This window comes from Malaclemys terrapin, chromosome 1 (assembly GCF_027887155.1).
Source record: "Malaclemys terrapin pileata isolate rMalTer1 chromosome 1, rMalTer1.hap1, whole genome shotgun sequence".
Classification (NCBI taxonomy): Eukaryota; Metazoa; Chordata; order Testudines; family Emydidae; genus Malaclemys; species Malaclemys terrapin.
The window spans coordinates 236007289-236026727 of record NC_071505.1 but is presented as its reverse complement, the minus strand read 5'-3'; the positions used below and the strand labels follow the sequence as shown (position 1 = coordinate 236026727).

Sequence of the window (19439 nt, the reverse complement as noted above, 5' to 3'; positions counted from 1 at the left end):
GACTAACAAAATTTGAGCGTAAGCTTGCATGGGCTAAAACCCGATGAAGTGGGCTGTAGCCCACGAAAGCTTATGTTCAAATAAATGTATTAGTCTCTAAGGGTACGTTTATACTTACCTCTGGGTCCGGCGGTAAGCAATCGATCTTCTGGGATTGATTTATTGCGTTTTGTCTAGACGCGATAAATTGATCCCGGAAGTGCTCACTGTCGATGCCAGTACTCCTGCTCCGCAAGAGGAGTACGTGGAGTCAGCAGGGGAGCCTGCCTGCCGCGTGTGGACCCACGGTAAGTTCAAACTAAGATACTTCGACTTAAGCTACGTTATTCACGTAGCTGAAGTTGCGTATCTTAGTTCGAAGTAGGGGGTTAGTGTGGACCAGCCCTAAGGTGCCACAAGTACTCCTCTTTCTAATTTCCCTTGTAACTCTAGTGTTACCTGTTAAGCGGTCTCCTCACACATCAGAGCTCAGGGCCCTTCTCACGGGCCTGGATGAAGTGGATTCTGCTAGGCTAGAGAATGCCAAACATATCCGCACTCTGAGAGAGTAACCCTCTCCAGGTATTTAACTGGTTTCAATCGGAGTGCGATGGAGTAGAGATCCTAGGCTGTCAGTATTAAAATGTCCTTTGAATTTATCAAAATCTCAATTCAAGAAGTGTTGGAGACAACCTGGGGGAATTATCTGCTAGCCCTCCCCTTCACAGATAAAGAGGAATTGATCACAGAACTAAGGATTACTGTTTGTTTAGGTGCAAGTGATTATAGTTTGAGTACATTTGTTATGTGCAAACAGAATCAAGTCCAAACCAGTAACTTCACTTGCTTTTAAAAAGGGCTCGTTTTGCAAAATCAAAAACAATTAGGAGCTGAATCAGCTGGGGGAAAGTTTTCACATTTTTCTGTTTAACTGTCTAGTTGGGAATTTTTTAAAATAACAGTAGACCAGCCTGTCTTAGAGGGGAAGTGAAAGCAACTATAAGAGATTTATATAAAAATAAATGAAGAATGAATGTAAAGTAGAAGGTAGGAAGTGTAGAAAATTGATAAGGGAAACAACAAGACACAAGGAGAAATCTGTGACCAGCAGCATGAAAGACCATAAAAAAGGAGTTTTTAAAGTATGTCAAAAACAAAAACAATCTTAACAATGGTACTAGTCTGTTACTGAGAGAATTGTCAATAATAATGCAAGAAAGGCAGAAGTATTAAATAAATATTTCTGTCCTGTGTTGGGGGGAGGGAGGAGGTAAAGAACAAGATGTATTCGCATCATATTATGATTAAATACTTTCCACCCCAAGAGTAAAACGTAGGGTTGACAATTTTGGTTGGATGTGTTCCTGGAGATTTCATCACATGACAATCTTAAATTAAAGATTAATCTTTAATTCCTGGAGACTCCAGGCCAATCCTGGAGGGTTGGCAACCCTATTAACAAAGGATGATGTGAAAAACTAACTACTAGGGGTATGTCTACACTACGGGATTAATCCGAATTTATATAATTCGAATTTGGAAAACAGGTTGTATAAATTCGATTGTATGCAACCACACTAAGCACATTAATTCGGCGGTGTGCGTCCATGTACCAGGGCTAGTGTCGATTTCCGGAGCGTTGCACTGTGGATAGCTTTCCCATAGCTATCCCATAGTTCCCGCAGTCTCCTCCGCCCATTGGAATTCTGGGTTGAGATCGCAATGCCTGATGGGGCTAAAAACATTGTCGCGGGTGGTTCTGGGTATATCCTCCCCCCTCTCCAGGAAGCAACGGCAAACAACGGCGTTTCGCGCCTTTCTCCTGGGTGAACAGTGCAGACGCCATACCATGGCAAGCATGGAGCCCGCTCAGCTCAAGACAGCAGTCATGAACATTGTAAATACCTCGCGCCTTATCGTGCAGTTTATGCTGAACAAGAACCTGGAAAACCAGGCGGTGAGGAGCAGGCTACGGCAGCGCGGCGAGGAGAGTGATGAGGATATGGACATGGAATTCTATCGAACCGCGGTACCTGGTGCTTTGGAGATCATGCTGTTAATGGGGCAGGTTATAGCCGTGGAACGCCGATTCTGGGCCCGGGAAACAAGCACAGACTGGTGGGACCGCATAGTGTTGCAGGTGTGGGACGATTCCCAGTGGCTACGAAACTTTCGCATGCGTAAGGGCACTTCCTTGGAACTTTGTGACTTGCTTTCCCCTGCCCTGAAACGCCAGAATACCAAGATGAGAGCAGCCCTCACAGTTGAGAAGCGAGTGGCGATAGCCCTGTGGAAGCTTGCAACGCCAGACAGCTACCGGTCAGTCGGGAATCAATTTGGAGTGGGCAAATCTACTGTGGGGGCTGCTGTGATGCAAGTAGCCAAAGCAATCACTGAGGTGCTGCTACGAAAGCTAGTGACTCTGGGAGATGTGCAGGTCATAGTGGATGGCTTTGCTGCAATGGGATTCCCTAACTGTGGTGGGGCGATAGATGGAACCCACATCCCTATCTTGGCACCGGAGCACCAGGGTACCCAGTACATAAACCGCAAGGGGTACTTTTCAATGGTGCTGCAAGCACTTGTGGATCACAAGGGACGTTTCACCAACATCAACGCGGGCTGGCCGGGAAGGGTTCATGATGCTCGCGTCTTCAGGAACACTACTCTGTTTAAAGGGCTGCAGCAAGGGACTTACTTCCCGGACCAGAAAATAACCGTTGGGGATGTTGAAATGCCAATAGTTATTCTTGGGGACCCAGCCTACCCCTTAATGCCATGGCTCATGAAGCCATACACAGGCATCCTGGACAGGAGTCAGGAGCTGTTTAACTACAGGCTGAGCAAGTGCAGAATGGTTGTAGAATGTGCATTTGGCCATTTAAAAGGTCGCTGGAGATCACTATTGACTCGCTCTGACCTCAGCCAAAGAAATCTCCCCATTGTTATTTCTGCTTGCTGTGTGCTCCACAATCTATGTGAAAGTAAGGGGAAGACCTTTATGGCGGGGTGGGAGGCTGAGGCAAATCGCCTGGCTGCTGAGTACGCACAGCCAGACACTAGGGCGATTAGAAGAGCACACCAGGAAGCGCTGTACATCAGAGAGGCTTTGAAAACCAGTTTCATGACTGGCCAGGCTACAGTGTGAAATTTCTGTTTGTTTCTCCTTCATGAAAACCCGCCCCCTTTATTGACTCATTCATTCTCTGTAAGGAACCCACCCTCCCCGTTCCCCCAGCTTTCTTTCAAAGGAAATAAAGTCAATATCATTTAAAAATCACGTATTCTTTATTAACTGATTATAAACATAGGGAAAGAACCAACAAGGTAATCTGGGTGAGGTTTGGGAGGAGGATAGGAGGGAAGTAAAAGGCCACTGAACAAATTCAATGTAATGACAGCCTTTTGGTTGGGCTGTCCACTGGGGTGGAGTGGGAAGGTGCACGTAGCCTACCCCCCCCGCGTTCTTACACGTCTGGGTGAGGAGGATATGAAACATGGTGAGTGGGGAGGGAGGTTATACAGGGGCTGTAGTGGCACTCTGTCATCCTGCTGCCGTTCCTGAAGCTCCACCAGATGCCAGAGAATGTCCGTTTGCTCACGCAGCAGCCCCAGCATTGCAGCCTGCCACCTCTCATCTCGAGCGTCCCTCAGGACCTCGCGTTCACTGGCATCTTTCCTAAATTTAGTTACAGTGTCCTTCCACTCATTCAAATGAGCTCTTTGATTTCGGGTGCATTCCATTATTTCAGTGAACATGTCGTCTCTTGTCCTCTTTCTACGCCACCTTATCTGAGATAGCCTTCGTGACGGAGGAGGGAGGCTTGATAAATTTGCAGCTGCTGGAGGGAGGGTTGAGAAAAAGGAGAGAAGTTTTTAAAATGATACATTTTACAGAACAATGCTTATACTCTTTCTTGGTGAAAAACACTATTCACATTACATAGCACATGTGATTTCAGTACAAGGTCGCAATTTCCATCTTAATATTGAGTGCCTGTGGCTTTGGTGTTAGAGATCACAGACACAGGTCCGGGCAATAGAATTCAGCTTGCATGCAGCCATGGTAAGCCATTGTCTTTCGGCTTCTGCGCCCTCCTTTCCCACATACCGAGCAAAGCCCGTTGACTGCTGCGGTTTTCCTGTTAACCTTCAGCAGCAGAAAACAAACTAACCCCCCCATCCAATTTTCTGGGATGATCGCTTTATCCCTCCCCCCACCGCGTGGCAGGTATCAGGGAAGATCCCTGCAGAAACCAAACTAACCCCCCCGCTCCCCCCTCCGGCCATGAATTCTCTGGGATGATCGCTGTACCCCTCCCCTCACCGCATGGCTGGTATCAGGGAAGATCCCTGCTAGCCAAACGCGAAAAGCTCTGGGCCAATTACCCCCCCACACACACACTGCGCTTGGCTAACTGCAGGGAAGGATTTATTTTCAGCCACAGGCAAACAGCCCAGTAGGAACGGCCACCTCTGTCCCCTTAATTAAGTTCCCATATTTCAACCAGGTTACCATGAGTGATATCACTCTCCTGAGGATCACACAGCAAGATAAAGAACGGATGTTGCTTGAATGCCAGCAAACACCGGGACCATACGCTGCCAGGCTTTGTCAGGCAATGATACCAGATTACTTGCTGCAGGCATGGCGTGGTCAAGTGTCCTACCATGGAGGACGGAATAAGGCTGCACTGCCCAGAAACCTTGTGGCAAGGCTTTTGGAGTACCTCCAGGAGAGCTTCATGGAGATGTCCCTGGAGGATTTCCGCTCCATCCCCAGACACGTTAACAGACTTTTCCAGTAGCTGTACTGGCCGTGAATGCATCCCAAGTCCTCAGGGCAAAGTAATCATTAAAAATGCTTGCTTTTAAAACAAGTTTTATATTTTAAAAGGTAAACTCACCTGAGATCCCTTCCATGGGGTCATGGTCTTGGATACTGGCTTGGGAGGGTTGGGAGGGTACTTCAGTCAGGCTGAGAAAAAGATCCTGGCTGTTGGGGAGAACGGAGTGCTGGGTGCACTCTGCAAGCTCGCCCTCCTCCTCCTCCTCCTCTTCCCCGTCCGCAGAATCCTCAGGTGTAGCTGATGAGACTATTCCCGACCCGGAATCCACGGTCGCAGGTGGGGTAGTGGTGGCAGCCCCCCCCAGAATTGCATGCAGCTCGGCGTAGAAGCGGCATGTCCGCGGCTCTGACCCGGAGTGACCGTTTGCCTCCTTTGTTTTTTGATAGGCTTGTCTGAGCTCCTTGACTTTCACGCAGCACTGATCCGAGTCCCTATTGTGGCCTCTCTCCATCATGCCCTTGGAGATTTTTTCAAAAGTTTTTGCATTTCGTCTTTTAGAACGAAGTTCTGCTAGCATTGAATCCTCTCCCCATATAGCGATCAGATCAACTACCTCCCGTACGCTCCATGCTGGTGCTCTTTTTCGATTATCGGCCTGCATGGCTACCTGTGCTGATGAGCTATCTGTGGTCACCTGTGCTCTCCACGCTGGGCAAACAGGAAATGAAATTCAAATGTTGCCGGGGCTTTTCTTGCCTACCTGGCCAGTGCATCCGAGTTCAGATTGCTGTCCAGAGCGGTCACAATGGTGCACTGTGGGATAGCTCCCGGAGGCCAATACCATCGCATTGCGGCCACACTAACCCTAATTCGAAATACTAAAATCGATTTTGGCGCTACTCCGCTCGTCGGGGTGGGGTACTAGAAATCGATTTAATGAGCCCTTTATTTCAAATTAAATTGCGTCATTGTGTGGACAGGTGCAGGGTTAATTCGAATTAACGCTGCTAAATCCGAATTAAAGTCATAGTGTAGACCAGGCCTGAAGTTAGACATTTTTAAAGCAGCAGGCCAGGTAACTTGCATCCAGAAGTTTTAAAAAAGCTGGTCAAGGAGCTCTGTGGACTGTTAATGTTGATTTTCAGTAAACCTTAGAATAATCAGGGAAGTTCCAAGTGACTAGAGGAAAGCTAATGTGCTAGTATTTAAAAATGACCCAGGGATCTATAGGCCTATAATAAATTAATGGAGATATCCCATCTCCTAGAACTAGAAGGGATCTTGAAAGGTCATTGAGTCCAGCCCCCTGCCTTCACTAGCAGGACCAAGTACTGACTGTGCCCCAGATCCCCAAGTAGCCCCCTCAAGGATTGAACTCACAACCCTGGGTTTAGCAGGCCAATGCTCAAACCACTGAGCTATCCCTCCCCCATGACATCATTCTTGGGCAAAATAATGGAATAACCAAGTCATTTAATAAAGAGCTAAAGGAGAGTAATATAATAATGCTAATCAACATGATTTTTGGAAAACAGGCTTTGTCAAACTAACTTGGTATTTTTTTTGAAGAGATTAGAAGTTTGATTAAAAAAGATAATACGGTTAATGTAAAATACCTAGACTTCTGTAAGGCATTTGACTGGTAGAATAGAACATCTGGGTTTTCAGCTACTAGTTTGGAAGTGCCAGGACCATCCTTCATTGGAACAGGTAATACCTTGCTGCTTTTAACAGTGGGCAACATTATATGCCAGTGGCACTGCCCACAGCCTCTCTGATAGGCTCTCTATATGTAATGTGGCCTGAGAAATGTGGTAGATACAGATAAGCCTCCAACCTCTCAGACACCCTCCTCAAATTAGTAATAACTACCTGACGACCAGTTTCCTAGATTAGGTACACAATGGGAGCAGAAGTTCTTACACAGTTACCAACCTACTCAACCCAATAGTTTGCACCGCAATAATAGGCTTCTGTTATTCTTCAAAACTCTCCTGCTAAGGAGAGCTGAGTATACACTGCAATCAGGGCTTAAATTCTCAGAGTATTTCCCGGAGCACTGGGACTCAGGGCTTCAGCTCTGTTGGGGGTACTGGGGCTTGGGGCTTCAGCCCCGTGGGTTTGAAAATATTTACCGGAGCTCTGCTCCAGACAGCTCCAACTGAATTTAAGCCCTGCCTGCACTACAAAATAGGTCAGTCAGGCTAGCCCTACTCCTAGTATAATTGCTTCAGTAACATTAAAGAGCGAAGTTCATATTGTTTAAAAGCTGCAAGCTTAAACACTTCCCTGGGAAAATGTTATTGAATTAACGGACAGGAGAAGAGAATCAGATAGTAGATTGGAATTAAGTTTATTTGAACAGTTAAAAACCCCACACATTAAGATAATCAGTCTGAATATTTAGCAGCAATTTGCGCACACAACATATTGATTAACAAGAGTTACATGTTGATGAAGAACTGGAGATGAGAAGGAAATGTACATTTTCTCTAGGTCAGTCATTACTGGATTCTTCCTGGGAAGGAAGAACTTTCTTTTCTGTTTAGGAGTTCTCTGGGGAAGAAGCTGGGCAAGAATGCTGGGCAAAACTCCTCCCCCTGCAATGGTCACATCTGCAAATAGCCTGTTCAGCGCTTTATCGTTCCTCACGGCCAGCTGGATGTGTTGTGGTAAAATCTTGACTCCCGTTTTCACGGACAGCATTTCCTGACAGTTCCAGTATTTCAGCAGTCAGATATTCCAGCACAGCCGCCAGGTAGACCGGAACACCAGCACCTATTCTCTCAGCATAGTTCCCTCTTTTGAGAAGCTGGTGGACATGACCCACTGGGAATTGCAGACCAGCTCTTGAGGACTTTGTTTTCCTTATAAGCACAGTTTTTCTGTTGGCCTTTTTGCCAGTTGATGACATTTTTATTCAGCTGGGTGGGGGGAGGTTGGTGAAATCTCATCATTCAAAGCATCATGCCCATAAGATTTACATTTTTGATAAAAGTACAGTAGTAGAAAAGCTAGTAAAAATTCCAGTCAGTATCCTTACAATTTTTCTTCACTGATAGACTGCTGTAGTTATACATAGCACTAGATAAATACCAGTCTGTCAGAGAGAATGATTTTTGGACCTTTGGCATTCTAATGTTCTGCTTGTGCACTCCATCTGTCATAGCTCATCTGTATGAGTCACAATGATTTTCTTGGTCAGTGTGTGGTGAGTGGATGGTTTGGGGTCAAGGTGTCAATGGTAGTGGGCAACAGCAGATTATACTGTGGTACTAACTCAGTGGCACCTTGGTCTTCTTTTGTGTAGCTTGTTCTCTTAAGGTGAGTTGGAAACCTAGGGAGTTCAGGAGTAGAGCTGGTTAAATACTTTTCCAATGAAATGTTTTTCTATCTAATTTTTTCAAGGGAATGTTTGACAAAATGTTTTTTTTAAAAGCATTTCTAGGTTGTCATTTCAAAACAACTTTTCTTTTAAAAATTGAAATTGAACATTTCAATTGACCCAAAATATTTTTTTCAAAAAAATTTGTTTTGCAGGAAATTCAGAAATTTTGTTTTCATTCCAATTTGGAACAAAACCAAATTTCAGGATGTCAGGATTTCACATGAAACAGAAATTCTGAGTTTCTGAATTCTAGTTCTGTTCAGGTGCAGGCCAGTTGCTCACTACCTTTGTGGGAAAGCTCTGTTCTCTGCCTGGAGACCAGGAGAGTGGTAAATTGGTAATGTCTCCATTATCCAGTCCTAGGCTGAAGTTCTGTAGGACTAGGTGGCATAGAAGTAGAACTGATTTGTAATAAATAAATACATCTCAAACGGTCAGAACCAAAACTTTTAGTGGAAACATGTCGGTTTCAACCAGCCTTTTTGGGAAGGTTTCTCAGATCCAGGATGGAGTGTTTCTGGCCAAAACCAGGAAGAGAAAGTGAGAAACCCTACAACAGCCCAGTGTTTAGGGTACTTATCTGAGGTGTAGGAGACTTAGGTTCAAGTGTCTGCTCTGAATCATGCAGAATAGGGACTTAAACCTGAAGTGCCACATCCCCAAGTGAGAGCCCCAATCATTGAGTGATTAGCTATTCTGGTGGGTAGAGAGGAGGTTAATTTTTTGGCAAAAAGTTTTGAAAGGTCTCATTTTTGTTCTGATGGAGAACAAAAACAATTCCAAAACCTCAATATTTTTCACAAAACAGAATGGTTTTCCAGCCAGCTCTATATACAAGTACTAAAAGTAGGTCAGTAATTATTTAATTATATTGACTGTTCAGTGTAGGGGATATTTTAGCAACATACCACATTTAACCATTCTGACATTGTCACCAGCTTTATTTTTATGGAGATATACATTCATAAATTTACACATGTCCAGTGCTACAGAGAAGTATCACTTCCCAAAGCATTTCCTGCCTTTCTTGTTAGCAATAATAGCTTAGACCAGTCATAAGCTTATAACAGAGCTAGTATGAGAACTGAACTGAACTGTTTTTTCCCGTGTGGGTCTAGCATCTGATTCTCTTAGTTGCCCCTACATTCAGGAACACTACCACACTCTTCCCTGCTCACCATCACTACCTCCAACAGATCCTCAGGAGGAAAACAGTGTGTGAGAAAATCTAATATAAATTCCCTTTAAGATTTTTCCAAGTGCAGGAAATTATACTTAGTATTTCAAAATGGTAGAGGAAAGACCCCTTCCAGTTCTCTTTTCATTTGATTTACTACTTCCCCATAGCTTCTCACTTACATTTAGTGAAGTGCAGGTCTGTACTTACACCCAAGTAAAAGAGCTTTAGTGTTTCTTTGTGACATTTCAGTCACATATATGTAGTAGTAGAGAATAAAAGTCCACTCTTAGAAGGAAAAAGTCCTTCACATTAAAAGCATCACATACTAAGACATCAGTGGATTACAGTACATTTAAAATATTATAAGCCAATAATTTACCTTTTCATAATTTTTTTCCCCTCTCAGAAAATTCGAATGTATATTTAAGACTCCTGTCCTTCTAGACTTGTTTTTAAGCAAGGACCACTCATTAACACTCTTGTTTTTAAGCAAGGACCACTCATTAACACTTTTTTCAGAACAATTAATCCAGAGGAAATGACACCTCTGGCATTAATCAGCTCCAAAAGACATAACAAGATTATGAGGAGGAGAGCGAGGAACACTTCAGAGATTGAAATTACTGATTTGGAAAATATCAACAATTTTTATTGATTGATTTTTTTATTGAAATCCTTGCAATAAATCCAGTCTTCATTTTCAGCATTTCTATGTTTATTTGTTTAAATAATCACTATGCCCTTTTCTAATCTACTAATTTATGCCTCAATCCTGCAAAAATGTATGCATGTGTGTAACTTTACTATTATGAGTAGTTCCTTTGATTTCAATGGGGCTGTTCACAATAGTAAAGTTAACCACATACACAAGCGTTTGCAGGATTGGGGCTCATATGCGTAAAGTTCATACGTGTTGTAGGATAAGTATAAAATTAAAGAACTAAAATTAGCTTAAATTTGGTTAAGGAAATACATATGTGTTGTAAAGAAAGGCTCTGACTAGCAAGTAGAAGGAAGGTCTTGGAAATAATCAGTATTGAGGCCAGAAGAATAAAGTAGAGAGGATGTCTGGTGCAAAGAATAACTAAAGAGATATGGGGAAGTTTCTGAAAAGAAGACCTCTGACTGCTAGGTGTGACTGCAGATGGTTTTAAATCAAACTGAGAATCTGTCCTAAAATGAGCTAACACAGCCCTTCCCGAACGCATACACCAGTGTTACAACCTGTGTGAACCCAGGTGCAATGGGAAAACTGTTGGATAGCAAGATGGAGCAGAAGAAAGGCCTTGGTAAAAAAAGAGGTTGTAAATCTTAGCTGGATTAAAACAGGAAATAAGAGTTAACTGTCTTCAATTGTTTTTTAGCTGAAGTCAGTAACTGGCAATGACATCACTTCTTTGTTAAAGGGTATAAAAAGTAAACTCCTAAAGGGTTTATTGCTAATAACTGTCTGACCACCTTGGAGCTGACCAATATGATTCTAAGCACCCCTGGGTTTAGCCTATTTGTAAGTATCTTGGTCAAATGCTTATAAATGTTTTGTTACTGTTGAGATGTAGTAAATTGCTTATTATTTAGGCATGTTTAGAGTAAGTGTATAAAATACGATTTGGCCTTTGGATTTAATAAAGGAATTTATGGTTAAATTAGTGTTTTGGTGGTTTCCCATATCAATATAAATAATTTCAGGTATTATTACCAATTCCAACGTGTTTGCAGAACTGAGGCCTTAGTTGCTGGTTCCAGTTTGTGCTATGCCGGGAGTCAGTGATGGCCAGATCCACAAAGGAACTTAGCAACAAAGAGTCCTGTGGCACCTTTAAGACTAACAGATGTATTGGAGCATAAGCTTTCGGGGGTGAATGCCCACTTCATCGGATGCGTTCACCCACGAAAGCTTATGCTCCAATACATCTGTTAGTCTTAATGGTGCCACAGGACTCTGTTGCTTTTTACAGACCCAAACTAACACAGCTACCCCTCTGATAAAGGAACTTAGGTGCCTAAAGCCTAGATTTAGGTGCTTAAGTCCTAGTTTTATGCACCATTGTGAGCCACAAACCCCCTAGTTGGCTGCTGCTGAACCTTGTAGATGTTTAAACTCACTCGGCCTCTACATTTTTGCCATAAAAGTCCTCTTGGTGCCTAACTTATTGCCTCTGGGGTTGCACGCTGCGGCCTCAGGTAGGCATCTGGGTGCCTAAGGCCCAGCACAGCCCTGAAACCAGGAGAAGATGGGCAGAGGAACATCTTACCAGCAGGGCTCAATCCAGTAGGGGTGATTATAGGCCTCTCACAGAAAATGGCTGGGTGAAGAGGCCTCCCTTTTAACCTTTAGCCCAGTGGTTGAGGTTCTCATTTGGGCTGTGAGAACCCCCTGGTTCAATTCCCCTCTCTGCCTAACAAGGGGAACATATCTATCATCTCTCATTTAAGTGGGGCTATGGGGCAGTCTGCTGTGGGGGTAGCACCAGGGGATATTCCCTCAGTCTCTCTTGTTGAAACCATTCCACTTTATTGGAGAAAAGACAAAATAAGAATGACTTTATAGTCCAGTGTTAGGGCACACACCTGAGTGGGAGTCAATTCCCTGTTCAAATCCCTTTTCATCTGGCAGAGAGGGAGACTAGACCCAGGGCTGGCTCTAGGTTTTTTGCCACCCCAAGCAAAAAAATTTTGGCTGCCCCCACCCCAGCCTTGTAGACCAGTCCCCTGCACTCGTGCCAGGACTAAGTATTATCTCAGGGATCGGCAACATTTGGCACGCAGCCCACCAGGGTAAGCACCCTGGTGGGCTGGGCCGGTTTGTTTACCTGCCCCGTCCGCAGGTCCGGCTGATTGCGGCTCCCACTGGCCACGGTTCGCTGCTCCAGGCCAATGGGAGCTGCTAGAAGCGGCAGCCCGCAAGTCCCTCGGCCCGCGCCGCTTCCAGCAGCTCCCATTGGCCTGGAGCAGCGAAGCACAGCCAGTGGGAGCCGTGATTAGCTGGACCTGTGGCTGGGGCAGGTAAACAAACCAGCCCAGCCCACCAGGGACTTTCTCTACACAAGCAGCAACCCCAGTTTAGGAAATGCTGATCTAGACCATCCCTGACAGATGTTTGTCTAACCTGCTCTTAACCTCCAGTGATGGAGATTCCACAACCTCTCTGGGCAATTTATTCCAGGGTTTAACCAGCCTGACAATTAGGAAGTTTCTCCCTAATCTCCAACCTAACCCCCATCCCTCCTTGCTGCAATTTAAGCCCGTAGCCTCTGAGGATAGCACAAGAAGCAAAAATCACTGGGTTAACGATTTTAAGGGAGGTTTATGCCTTGTCCACACTATCCCTATCCTTTTTTTGTGGTCTGAGGCATGTACCCTACCTCATTCTCATAGACCCTATGCAAAGAGAGGCACCTCCCTCCAACCTTGATTTAAATGCCAAACTCTGTGAGGGGTGGGGATGAGGACACACTCCCATTATCAGTCTCTGCCATAGTCTATCATAGGCTGCTCCCTACTTACTGTGCTGGCTTTTGTAGATCCTGTACAATGCTTGGAGAGAGACAGGTACCAAGGAATGGGGAGCATAGGAACCTAAATCAAGCTTTGTAGATCCCATGATTTTCAAGGTGCCTAAAAATGAGGCATTGCAATGCTGAGTATTGCAACATCCAAGCCCCTTTATGCATCCAGGCTAGAGAGCCTAGGTATGCAGCTTAACCTGCAGCTTTAATGGCAATTCAGACAAATGGATTGTTGGAATTTCTAATAATATTTGAAATTAGTACTATGAGAAATCACCAAACACCAATGTAACCATAAATTCCTTTATTAAATCCAAAGGCCAAATAGTACTTTATGCAGTTGGTCTAAACATGCCTAAATAATAAGCAATGTATTGCATCCAAACAATAACAAAACATTTTATAAGCATTTGATTAAGGTACTTACAAACAGGCTAAACCTAAGGGTGCTGAGACCCATGTTAGTCACCTTCAGCATTGTCAAGCAGGTATTAGCAATGGACCCTTTAAGATTTTTCTTTTTATACCCTTTAACAAACAAGTGGTGTCACTGCCAATTTATTGACTTCCTCTAAAAAACAGTCGGAGACAGTTCACCCTTATTTCCAGACTTAATTCAGATAAGATAAAAGAAACTTCCTGCACCTCTCAGGTGTTTGTAATAGATTTCTTGCTTTCATCCGTAATAAAGTTTACTATTTTGGGGGGTGAATGGCTCATCAGTAATCCAAGTGGTCAGCTGATCTAGAATAAAAGCTGCTAATAAGATGGCTACTGCTGAGAGGTTAAAAAGAAGGCAGTTAGCTTCTACTAGAAGACAGGTCTACTAGATAGAGCTGCTCACAAGCTTGGGATAGGATAAAGTAAGGTTTATTGAAGGTAATGGGATATTTGTCTTGATTTTTAGTTAAGGTATATACCTGAAAGGTGAAGATATTGTATTTCAGAGAAAGTATTGTTTTGGAAAAAACAACACTGGGTATTAGTAGATGTGTGTAAGGTAGAACTTATGTCTTTAGTTCATATCTAAGATTTTTCTTGACTCTATATGCAACTATGTAGGGCTGTTTAGTTGGCCTTATTATTTCTTCCTAGCCTAATAGACATGTGTGGTGCATGGTGTTTTTGTTTTTTGTAATTTCCCTTGAGATCTCTTCACTCAACTGTGAATCCTAGACTTAAGATCAGTTTGTTTTCATACTGTACTCTGCCACTACTACACAGAAGAGTTTTAATGGCTCTTTTAAGTTGATGACCTCTGAACTCTAATATATCCTGCAGTAACTGTGGTGAAAACTAGTTAGTATCTACTGAGAAGGTAAAAACTGTGAAGAGTAATACCTACTGATGCTTGTGGTTTGAGAGAAATAAAAGTCTGACTGTCCCATGACTCCCTTCTCTTACTACTTTGTTGTGGAATCCCCTATCTTCTACTTTAGGGTTCTTGAAGGTCTTTGTTTAGCTTATTTAATAATATTATTATTATTTAATAAAAACAGCCTTAGGGAGCCTAGTGGTATCTTCCTTTAGCAGAAAAATCCCCCATGAAACATCCACTAGCCTGTGAAAAAACTACTGGGAGCATTTTAAGAATACATTGCTTAAGAAGTTGTTATAGGAATTCTTGGCACTTGAAAGTGGCTGGTAAGACCCTACCTGTGTCCCTTAAGAATAGGCTTGGTTGCTCTGAAGCAGAAAATAAGCTTAAAGATGCTGCATCTGAATAGGCGAGCCAAATATTCCTCTGCTATTTCCTGAGTTTAAAAAAAAACAACAAAACTGCTTCTGTGCAATACAAACAGAGTGGATGGTGACACCCGTGCCTTCTCTTGGCAAGGGGAACCAAAATTGTTCTTGAAAAGTGGTTTCTGGGTAGACTATTCTTGACTAGCTTCCTTGCTAACTTAAGGCAGGCATGGGAGAAAATGATTCACCAAATTTAAACAAAACCTGTTGTATAAGAGAGAGATGGCTTAAAGAGAGAATTACTGGTGGTGAGCTGTATTTCAAGCTGAAGAAATTATTAAGGAATTGTCAAGGTGGGTTTTCTGGGGGAGGGGCTCTCTTTACTTGTGAGTTTGTGAATAAATCTAGGTGTGGGAGTAGGAGGGTATACTTAACCTTGCTACCATTTTGGCTCTTCTTATATAGCTGTGGCTCAAGCACTTGAATGCTCTAACAAAGTCCTAACATAGTTCTGCTTCTCTGGTTTGATATTAGAATGTCTGGACGTGGAAAGAAAAATGTGGTGGCTGCAAAACCTGCAGTTCTATCAAGAAAAACAAAGTCAGCGAAGGCTGGTCTGCAATTCCCAGTGGGTCGTGTCCACCGGCTTCTCAAAAGAGGGAACTATGCTGAGAGAATAGGTTCTGGTGCTCCAGTTTACCTGGCGGCCGTGCTGGAATATCTGACTGCTGAGATATTGGAACTGTCAGGAAATGCTGCTCGTGAAAACAAGAAAAGCAGGATTGGGCCACGACACATCCAGTTGGCCGTGAGGAATGATGAAGAGCTGAACAAGCTGTTTGCCGATGTGACTATTGCTGAAGGAGGAGTTATGCCCAACATCCTTTCCCAGCTTCTTCCCAAGAAAACTCTTAAAGATCCTTTACCAAGAGGGGATGCTACTGCTTCCCAGGAAGAATCCAGTAACCACTGATTTACTCCTGCCTTTCCTTTGACTCATGTTTATCAATGCTCTGTATGTGCTAATACTGTTAAATATTACTCAGGGTGATTGCTTTAATGTTTGTGTGTCTTTTAGATGTTTGTAATAAACTTTCTAGAATTCAGCAGTTGACTTGATATACTGTTTCCCTTCAAGGAGAGGGGAGAATTAACACTTTCTCCAGGAAAAGTCTAACTTGCAGCTCTTAAACAACAAATGTGCTTCTCTGGCACTTTCAAAGCAAGCATGCTCAGAGGAGAGCTAGCCAGGCCTCAGACCCTGTATTAGACTCCAAAGTCTAATTAAATCTCCAAAAAGAAGAGTGGGGGGAGAGCACAGATTCTTTGCACCTATGGATGTAATGAAGGTGAGAGGACTCTGCAGTGGGGAGGGATGAAGGGAAATAGAAGACGTCTGCTTTTACATGCTAAAATAATAACAAATCCATCTTCATATATGAACTTGTAATGGAGGAGTTGAGTCCAGGACCTTCAATGGTCATGCACGTTGTAGAATGGACTTATTACTCCCTGATCAGCTAAAAGACTTTTGAATGGATCAGCAATGGGTAGTTCTCTCTCTCTCTCTCTCTCTCTCTCTTCAGAGACACTGTCTAGAAAGGCATGATGGTGAATTAAATATAAAGCTCTGTAATAGTCTCACTCCTTTCTTACTGCCTTTTGGCAGTTCACGTCCATTGCAGCGCTCTGTACTCAAATAAGGGGTGGCTCCTGCCATAGGTATGTTTTAACTATTTTGGGGCAGATCATTTTCTTCCTTCAACAACCACCAGTTAGTCAGGATGGCATGCTCCTGGACGTGATTTGGCCTTTCCTTGCATTTGAGGTATTCATCAAGCAGCTGAGTCTTTCCTCTGGGCCACAGAGGTCAGTTGTGATGCTGCTCTAGTTGAATAGCTGGATTTTTCCCACTTCCCTAGTACAGCCTTTATCCAGGATTTGGACTGTCCCATTCAAACCAGAGTTTGAGGTTTGATGTAAGCTGCCTAACTATATGTTGTGTAGTGGACTAGGACTTGGTGTGTTTTTATCCTATGACTGCACAGGTGGTAACAGGCTACTCTACCTTTAATAGTCCCTTAATTTAACGCACATGTGCTATCTGTTCCACCTTTCATTTAGCTGTGATCTTCTGAGTAACTTTGCCAGACTGGAAGAAGAGCTCTGTCTTGAAAGCTTGTCTCATTCACCAACAGAGGTTGGTCCAATAAAAGATATCACCTCAGTCAACTTGTCTCTCTAATTAGCTAAGATAGTCAGGCATGCAGCCTGTGCTCTGGATGTCCCTAACCTCCAGCTGGAAGAAGCTGAGGCTAGACAACAATGGATGGATCACTTGAAATTGCTCTCTTCCTCTGAAGCACCTGGCACTGGCCACCATCAGAAGACAAGATGCTGAGCTCAAGGGACCTTTGGTCTGACCCCATATGGCTTTTGTTGCTTCACAGAAGTGGGGTGAGTGAGAAAAGAGAAATTTATGCTTGTTGCATGTAATTCATGCTGGGTAATAGTGTGAGGTCTCCATGCTCTTCCCTAGAGTGACCATATATCCTGTTTTGGCCAGGACAGATCCTTAAGCTGTGTCTCTTTTGGCAAAACTGGGAATTTGCCTGTCTGCTCTTGCCAACTGATAATCAAATGCACACACTTTTTTTTTTTTTTTTTTCTTTCTTTCAAAAGTGGGGTGTTGGGGGAATGACGGGCAAGGCAACGCCAGCCCTACATGGGAGGGAGGACTCGGGAGAGCAGCTCTGGCCGGGCCAGAACTATACGGGCTGGTGGCAGGGAGTCTTGGGACAGCCCCACGTGCAGGGGTGGGGGTGGGAGGGCTTGGGCTGGCCCCTAGTGGGCAGGTGGAAGGGGGCCTTAGGCTAGCCCCATGCATGGGCTGGGGTGTGGCTTATAGGGATGGGGGAGAGGCCTCAGGCTGGCCCTGTGTGGTGTCCTGTTTTTCCCTTTGGGAAACTATGGTTGCACTATCTCTCCACATTCTGTGCAGGTTGACCTCTGTGGATGTAGAATAACAAGGGTCTCTGGCTGGCTGGCAGACAGGCTAAGGCTGGCCAAACACTTTCTCTCTCCTTTCTGATGAGGAAAAAGCTTTTTTGAAAAATAAAGAAAATGTGAATCTTCTTGTATTAAACTCAATTTTTGAATTAAAATGAAACTTCCCTATCCATTCTTTTTGGGGGGCTGGGGCAGGAGAGAGAAGAAACTAACACCTTTTTGTTTTGAAAGTGTGTGTGTGGGGCGGGGGGGAATAACTCTCTCCATTGCTAACATCTTCAGGCAGCCATGGGAGAAAGTGACTCACTAAATTTAGGTTCTAGTTGGTAGGTTTGCTCTGACTCCTGCAGAGGATGGCATCAGTTAGATTATCCACTTAACTTTTAGGATCTTTATTAGAAAAAGGAAATTAGGCTGGCTCCACAGAGATGGAGGTAGTACATATGAGGGAAAAGGAAGCTGTGGCTAACTACCTCCCTTCATAGAGTATACAGTGGACTGGGAGAGTGTAGCAGCAACCCCTCTCTGGGTTGTGGCAGGTGGGTGAAGGTGTAAGAGGGCTTCAGTGAATCTTTCAAGATAAGATGGGGTGTGTGTGTCAGAGAGAGACACACATGTTCGACTGGTGATCTGCTAGGTCACTCCACTCCTTGAATCTGGGAGCCAGCCTTGCTCTGCTGTAAGAACCCTACTCCTGGGCTGTTCACATACAGCCTCTGGCATGTAAGTTGCTCCTTGGATTGTGCAACCGACTGACACTAGCCAAAACCTCTGGTCCCAGACACAACCCTCAGCACCTCCGTCTTGCAATGTCCACTGCAAGCTTTTGGAGTTCATCAGTTTTAACAAAGAAATTAATATGTACCAGGCTTGTTATCCTAAGGGGAGTTTCTGAGCTGCTTCTACCTCAAGCACTGCTTTTGGTTTGCATAAACAAATTTATTAACTATATAGATTATAAGTCAAAGCATAAATCAGATTTGGTCAAATGAAATAAAAGCACAATGCATTCTAAGCTGATCTTAACACTTTCAGTGCCCTTATAAACTTAAATGCTTCTCACCTCAGGCTGGCTGGTTGCCCTTTAGTCATGGTCTCCCTTTTGATCAGTGCTTCAGTTGCTTGGTGGTGGTGTCTGTAGATAGAGGTGGAAGAGCATGGGAAATATTTCTCTTTGATCATGTTCTTTCTTCCCTTGTGGCTTTAACCCCCCACCCCCTTCAGCGTCTGATGAGCATTACCTCATCGCAGTCCCAGACTGACCAAAGGAAGAGAGGTGACTCACTGGAGAGTCCAATAGATTATTTGTGTTGCCTAGGCCAGTGTCCTTTATTCCTGTGAGGCTGGGCTGGGTTTGTCCCACCTATGCCCTGATGAGGTGTGAATTGCTCCTCTGCTCTTGGGGAGTTTTTGCTTGGGCTTGCTTTAAGGCATGAGGACACATTTTTCAGCCTCATAACTCTATACATGAAATTACAACCTATAACAATTCTCAGTACATCGTGACCCTTCTGAAGAGACCTGGCATGACAAACTTTGCATTAGAGACCACTCAATCATATTATAAAGATGAACATAGGGGGTGTAGTGTTCCCACGAGGTACAGAACGTCACAGTGTGCTGGTAGCAAAGGGAGGCAAAAACACTTCTGAAAGACAGAACTTCAGCCATCTGAATACTCTGGGGGCAGAGACTGATTTAGCCTTGTGAAATGAAAGCATGTGACTGGAGCAAAACCTCACAGGTGTCGGTTTTATCCCTGTAAATGAAGAGGAAATTTTAGGGAAGGAGCAGAGACAAGTAAGAGAAATTAGTGCTAAACCTCAGTTGCAATAGGTATGGAGGGGAGAAAACAAAATAAAATTTCTAAAGGACTTGTGTAAGGGAGAGAGAATAGA

The 19439-nt window shown here is 43.9% G+C and overlaps 1 protein-coding gene across 3 annotated transcripts; it reads left to right on the top strand.

Annotated features, from left to right (window-relative positions):
* The first annotated feature begins 160 nt into the window (after nt 1-160).
* LOC128826488 (histone H2A-beta, sperm-like) lies at nt 161-15638 on the top strand. Of its 3 annotated transcripts, none has more exons than XM_054009795.1 (2): nt 161-287; nt 15067-15638. In XM_054009795.1, the coding sequence occupies exon 2, from the start codon at nt 15068-15070 to the stop codon at nt 15503-15505; it is 438 nt and encodes a 145-aa protein (XP_053865770.1). In that variant the 5' UTR covers nt 161-287; nt 15067; the 3' UTR covers nt 15506-15638. The 3 variants fall into 3 exon arrangements, with proteins under 3 accessions (XP_053865770.1, XP_053865786.1, XP_053865779.1); XM_054009811.1 differs by lacking the exon at nt 15067-15638 and adding an exon at nt 4491-4793; XM_054009804.1 differs by lacking the exon at nt 161-287 and adding an exon at nt 13682-13725.
* Nucleotides 15639-19439: the final 3801 nt, after the last annotated feature.